General features: G+C 31.8%; 1 protein-coding gene across 1 annotated transcript; it reads left to right on the forward strand.

Annotated features, from left to right (window-relative positions):
• Positions 1 to 2113: 2113 nt before the first annotated feature.
• LOC108979077 (alpha carbonic anhydrase 7-like) lies at positions 2114 to 4840 on the forward strand. Its single transcript, XM_018949659.1, has 6 exons — positions 2114 to 2204; positions 2676 to 2893; positions 3417 to 3626; positions 3716 to 3883; positions 3993 to 4046; positions 4754 to 4840. The coding sequence occupies exons 1-6, from the start codon at positions 2114 to 2116 to the stop codon at positions 4838 to 4840; spliced, it is 828 nt and encodes a 275-aa protein (XP_018805204.1).
• Positions 4841 to 7248: the final 2408 nt, after the last annotated feature.

Raw genomic sequence — 7248 nt, forward strand, 5'->3', positions numbered from 1 at the left:
AGTTTACTTCAGCCTTTTTCCAACCCAACGTTTCTGCTTTTGGGTCAAGCATTGCATCATCGTATGTCATGGGGAAGATATTAAGGGTTTGTAGGGCAGGAGGTCTTGCTTCAAACATCAGCGTATACGTATACGTATCTTAAACAATTTGTCTCTATGTTTCCAGCTTCGAAATTTACACATTAAAATGCTGGTAATTAGCTTGCAGTTGATCAACGACTTGATCTTCTCTAGTTGTTGAGAGCTTTTACCCTTAATCGTGTGAACTTTTGACTACCACCATATATATAATCAAATTTTGCTACTTTTTATGTTTGGAAGACAAGAATCATTCCCCAATTAACTTGCTCATTGTCATGTGGTCATTGGAATTGAATTCTTTGCCTATGCTCTATTTTTTTGATCTCATATTTAGGACTTTGAAGCATGCGTGCTCATGTTTAATCTGAAAATTGTATGTGAACACTAAAATGGGTTCCTTGTCATGCAAAAGAAAAATATTGGTTCAACATGCATGATGTGCAGTTTTGTACCCAACAAATGCATAATGTGCTATATTCGAGTATGTGGGTCTTTTAATTACTTGACATATAATCAAAATAAATTTGGGTTAAAAATATTCGGCCGTCGATCGTCAGGTTGGCAAGAAAGCCATTAATAAGTGGAGCAAACACGTGAAATATATTACAGGCAAATTGGGCACCAGATGAAGTTCGGATTTCAAAGTTCGAGTTCATAATTTTACCCAAATACCATGTTAAATTCCGACTTATTTTAAAAAAGAAATAAAGTTAGTTATCGAACTATATATAATATTCTAACAAATGGCATGTTGTATTATAATAGGAATAATTATTTGAGGTTTGTCTTCTAGAACTTAGTTTCAATGGAGGGATGCATAACTAATTCCATTATTATTGGATATGGAAGAGGTTTGAAACATAAACTTCAAAGATATATACGTAACTTGAAGAAACGAATTCAAGCTTGGAGTTTTACAAAGAGTAATGTTATATATAATTATAAAATGAGTAAATATTGTACAGTCACTTTAAAAAAAATAGAGTCTATTATTAAAAAATTAATTTCTTTTCATATAAATTTTATATTTATTTATATTTTTTAAAATAATTATATTATATTTATACACTCACGATTACAAATATAATATTCTTTATACGAAACATAATGAAGCATTGAAGATGACATCATTGATCCTCTAGATGTTTCTCAAAATCAGTCATCCACGTCAATGACATCAGGTCAAAAATATTGTTTAAAATTGGAGTTGAAACACATAAAGTTTCGTCCTCGATCTGTCTTCTCTGGTTCATTTTCTTGACTCCGTGCACAACGACTTTATTAAAAAAATAAAAAACCTGCCACAGAAGAATCGATTGCTAACTTGGAGGCTGGAATCGTGCACGTGTCCATTTAATTATATTATGCTGCCACCTGGCCCTTTGTTTGTTTCTTTCTTTCTTTCCGAACCACTTGGATAGCCAAATGAAAGTTTTCCTTCGGAATTATCAATGAAAGTACTGGGTTTCACATTAGCTAAGCTTTATTGCTTTAGCCTTGACTCTTCTGAGTTCTTACACCAATACGCCAGTGCTTGCGCCACCAACTCCAAGCCGACGTAACTGACTAATTTTGGAAGAACGAATTAAGCTGATAAAATACATCCCAAAAGTAAACAGATCCATCAAATCCTTCCTGTGTTCCAACAAGAATCGTCGCAGGTCATAAACGTTAATGATGTGTTCTTCCCCAGCAAAACATGTGTAGAACGATTTTATAAGCCAGTAAAAGAACAACAAAAAGGCCACCTGGGTCGTCTTCTAAACAGTAATTAATTAAAATATCGGTGAAAAAAAGGGGTGCATGCGGTTGGAGACAATTTCTCATTATGTTCCTATTTTTCAAACCGGCTAGCTGAAATGGACATTTAGTCAATAAACAAGAAAAAGACTTCAATTTTCAAACGCCTTTCTTCAATGTGCGCGCATAGAAAGATTTGGTGCCACATGTCATGTATATATATATGCCCATCCGAGTGCTCAAACATCTCCAAATCATATTGCAAAATCGTGGAAATTCCAAGATCGAAAAGATGAAGCTTGTAACCCAATTCTTGTTTTGCTATTTCTTAATCATTGTTCTTGTTTTGCATTCATCCTGGCCTGCAACATCTCATGAAGTTGGTAAGGCAAAATTAATGCTTCTCATGTATTGAAATCCTTATTTTGTTTCCATCAAACGAACATGTATGGACACGACATGCATGCAAAACACAATATATATATATATATATATATATATATATATATATATATATATATATATAGACGCATGCAGCTAGGACGCTTCCAAACACTTTCTTCGAGACGTTTCTGTAGTTCTATCTTGTCTTGTTTTCTTCAGTAATCTTATATTTTAGAACTTAGATTTTCATCAGTCTTATAATCATTATTCTCTCACTTTCTTTTAACAATCTGTCTATAATAATAATAATGCTTGTTTTCACCAAACTTCTTTACCATTAATGTAATTCAGCTTTTGGTGATCATGTATATATAGACATTCCTTATTTTCGTAAATCTGTGTATTAGTAAAGGTGTGCTGTCATAACATAAATGTATTCATTCCGGTCCCTAATTTCCTTAATGGTGCAGATGATGAACGAGAATTTGACTACAGTGAGAAAAGTGGAAAGGGACCGTCTCAATGGGGAGAGATTCACCCTGAATGGAGCCTGTGCAAATATGGATCAATGCAATCTCCGATTGATTTGCTGAATGAAAGGGTGGAAATAGTTTCCCATTTAGGGAGACTTAATCGGAATTACCGTCCCTCTAATGCCACTCTAAAAAATCGAGGCCATGACATGATGGTAAGCAAAAGATCATCAAGAGGGAATTAATTATTAAAGAGAAATGAATGAAATAAATAATGGGAATGCAATAAACACTACAAGAAAATTGTTTATTTGTAGCCAGTTAATTTCAATAAAATGATTATTTACAGTTAAAATAAACCTGTTTTGATCATAAATAGTCTTTTCGTCGTAAAAAAATAGTCACAAATACATTTTTTTCTTGTAGTAAAAGTGCGATTCCATATATATACACCAACTAGAAGAGAAATCAATATATAGCTATTTTCATACGTCATGGGATTGATAGGCTGATAGCGATATAGTAATATTTCTTTCCATATATTATATTAATTATCACAAAAGAACAAACAATGCAATTAGGAGCTAGCTTTGAAATCTGGGTTTGGCGAGATTTTCTGGTAAAGAGCATGCGCAAGTCTTAAGAAATCTGCAAATTATTTTTCCTTCCTTTTCATGATTTCTTTGAACTAATACGTAACCATTCTTTTTCTTGATTAATTAATGTTTGTGAATGCAGCTGGAATGGGAAGGCGGCGCAGGAAATATTAAAATAAATGGTACTCAATATGTACTCATGCAGATCCATTGGCACTCACCCACTGAACATGCTATCAATGGCCGGAAATTTGATCTAGAGATGCACATGGTCCATGAGAGTTCCGATGGAAAAGTTGCTGTGGTTGGAATTATGTACACGATTGGACGCCCTGATTCTTTCTTGTTATCGGTAAATAAAAATCAAAGACTCTCTCTCTCTCTCTCTCTCTCTCTCTCTCTCTAATTGCTTGTGTTGTGTATAATGTCTACGCGGTACAGATAAGGCATCTGTTGTCAGCCGTTGCCGGTAACAGAGAAAACGTGACAGCGGTGGGAATCGTCGACCCAAAGAACATAAAGATAGGCAGTAGAAAGTATTACAGATATATTGGGTCCCTTACAACTCCCCCTTGTAATGAAAATGTTGTATGGACCATCGTGAGAAAGGTATGTAATTTGTTCCTCTTTTTTGCCAACTCTTGTAATATTGTTACTATTAAAGATGTAAATTATATTTCCCGGCCTAATTCTGATCAAGTTAACTCATCATGATCAGGTGAGGACTGTTACACGAGAACAAATTAGGTTGCTTCGCGGGGCCGTTCATGATGTGAGTATCAATATATCCACTCTCACACTCGATTATTCCTTTATATATCAAACATGTACATGATATCATGATATCCAAAGTTTCAATTTCTTTATAAAAGTAAACTAAAAAATTAAAATGATTTTATGTTCTACTTCACAATAAAACTAGTTTTACAATTCGACGTATCACATGAGTCGTTTGTTAAAATTCATGTACTATTTTTTATTCATGAATTAATTTAACAATCGGATTTAATAAATTGAAAGCGAGCGAAGCTTAATTATTACAATTTGATAGTTTAAGTTGTAATCGATCGCAAACACCAATATTTTTGGTAATTTAAAATGCAAATTGGAAAAAATAAGGATAATCCTTCTAAAAAATACGGCGTTTTATATTTTATTCAGTAGAATGGCTAATTGATTAAGCCAAAGGGTAGACAACGGGGTAGAACTGATCTTACATGTTTAAACTCTCTATTCTAATACGTACATTAATTTATAATCCGTCCTAAGTGTTCGAATGCAACAAATTAACACTACAAGAAAGCAGTTTAATTATAGTCAGCTATTTTCTGTAAAAATTATTTTTTTCTGTCAAAATGAGTTTGTTTTCGTCGTAAATAATCCGTCACAAATACTCATTTTTCTTATAGTGTATAAATTAAGAGGGCATTGTATATATTCATGTAGTAATTAAAGATGGTTGTTCCTTATTTTTTGCAGGATTCAGAGACAAATGCAAGACCACTACAACCAATAAATAGGCGCTCAGTATATCTATATATACCAAGTCATGAAGTGGAAGATTAAATTCTAATCATTTTACAGCTCGATCGAATATTGCAACGTCCATCAACCTATGAAATTGCGTGTTTATTTCCTTTATTTATTTCCTTTGTTATACATATACATCATGTATTAAATTTATTTCCTTTTGTTATACATTGTTTATATATTATTCTTCGAGAGCATTTATATATATGATGAATAAATTTACCACAGAGATCGAGGATATATTTCTATATATATATATATATCTACCTATTCCATGAACAAGACAAGCATGCTTTCAAATGCTTGAAATTCTTCTGTCATATATATTGATTACGCAGCAGCAAATGAATTGATCTATATATTCTGTTAGTTCAGACTATTCCGACCGAAATAAAATTTAAAATATCTGATCTCCTTCTACTTCCAATATTAATTAATACTTCTTATATTAATTAACTGAGAAAGTAGTACGTACTTGGGTCTATAATTGACAGCAGGAAATAAAAAAAACATTATAAAATAAAAAACAATTATGCTTGCAAACCATGCATGCAGTTGATCATGAACACCGAAACTTATGTTGACGATGATACTCTCCATGCATGGGGAAATTTCGCTTTTGGGCCCCTAAGTATTACGTACCCCACTATAAGGTACAGATTAAACCATGAAAATGTACGTTGCAATATCATATATCCTAAACTCTCAATAAGTTTTAGTACTACGGCACTCCCTCAAAGAGTCACTACAAGAAAATTAAGTATTTGTGATTATTTGTTTGCGGTGAAAAGACTATTTGTGATCAAAACAGATTCATTTTAACTGTAAATAGTTATTTTACTGGAATTAACTGACTGTAAATAAACAATTTTTTTGTAGTGAAGATTAATGTCGTTATAATTAAATAATGGTTCTCCTAGTGTGTTGTACTTGTTAATGCTATATTAAACCAAAATTAATCCGAAATACTTTTGTACTAATATTTAAGGGTTAGCTTAGAAAGTATAGAAGAAAGTGTTGTTTACAAGATTGCATGACTAGCTAGCCTAGCTATATGCTTTAGTACTGCATGCATGCCAGCCAATGTTGTAGTCCTAGGTTTCGACCATATTTGTAACCGTTTGTATAATAAATATTTAGTCTAGCTCATAGCATGCATGATATATAGGACGCACCCTATTAATTGCCTCAATACAAGAAGATTGGGCTTTTTGCAAGGAAGAAAATCATTGCAAAATAAAAGAATATTAGCAACAATGACATCTCGTTGCCCTACTCTCTCACAAATATTGCTACGTTGGTGAAAGTTTATCCCAATGAAAATCTAATTTTTCGTTGCAAACAGTCACTTTTTGCCACAAGATTTTATCATTACAAATTGACTTATTATCGTTGCAAATAAGGTTTGCGATCATATGGGTACGTAGTAGTTACAAATAGTGCAACGGTACATTTCTTTGCAAAAGAGTATGCCTATTTGCAACGAAATGTTCATTGGTTGCAAATAATTATTTACAAAAGAAAATATATATATTTGCAACAAAATATACATTTTATTGCAAAAGAATATGTCTATTTGGCAACAAAATGTACGCAAAAGAGAATGTATATTTGCAACAAAATATACTTTTGTTGCAAACAATTATTTGCTACAAAAAAAAGGCTATTTGCAGCTAATGTATCTCGCTACAAATAGTCTTACATAAGAGAAGAAAATACAATATCACACATTAGGGATAGAGTTTATTATACATTCAAATATTAAATATAGATTGATTCATGTGTTATAATAACTAAAAATGAATTAAACGTAGATAATATGCAAAATATTATCCGATGTAATATTGATACATTCATTACATGAGCAATTAATACATCTAACTCATAAAGTGAGCTCTCATCCTTCACTTTAATTTAAGTTTGTGATGTTTTTATTATTATCTCATGCTTCACTTCACTTTAACTTAAGATTGTGACTTTTGTTTCTTTTGTGTGCATCTCAACTTAAATTTGTGACTTTTTTTTTTTCCTTAGAATACCATTAATATATCTACCTTTGTTTTCTAATTAGTGTATATTCATTTTATAAATCGTCAATTCTTTCATATGTGTGTATATATATATATATATATATATATAATATGCACATATACATATAGAATATATATATAATATCAAAACGGTACATTAGAATATATTGGTATCAGAATATTTTGTTTTAGTGCTTAAATCTAAATGATCACCAAAATTAAATTTAAAACTTCACTTTTTAAAGGTTCCAAAGTATAGGTACAAAATTCTTTATTTAGCTTTTCCATAACCCCAAAATAAACATTTTGTAACCCATCTTAGGACTCGTAAGTTACATTCATATGGTACCTTTGGTAGGGTAGTAGAAGAGTAGTAAGCCAAGTAAGAATTTCTAATTACCCTTTTGTCCCCTT

This window comes from Juglans regia, chromosome 13 (assembly GCF_001411555.2).
Source record: "Juglans regia cultivar Chandler chromosome 13, Walnut 2.0, whole genome shotgun sequence".
Classification (NCBI taxonomy): Eukaryota; Viridiplantae; Streptophyta; class Magnoliopsida; order Fagales; family Juglandaceae; genus Juglans; species Juglans regia.

What these genes read in the sequence shown, in the direction of transcription:
- LOC108979077 (XM_018949659.1), top strand. Translation starts at nt 2,114, where the DNA reads ATGAAGCTTGTAACCCAATTCTTGTTTTGCTATTTCTTAATCATTGTT. An exon ending in TATGGACCATCGTGAGAAAG is followed by an intron (nt 3,884 to 3,992) that starts GTATGTAATTTG and finishes CATCATGATCAG; the next exon opens with GTGAGGACTGTTACACGAGA. An exon ending in TTCGCGGGGCCGTTCATGAT is followed by an intron (nt 4,047 to 4,753) that starts GTGAGTATCAAT and finishes TATTTTTTGCAG; the next exon opens with GATTCAGAGACAAATGCAAG.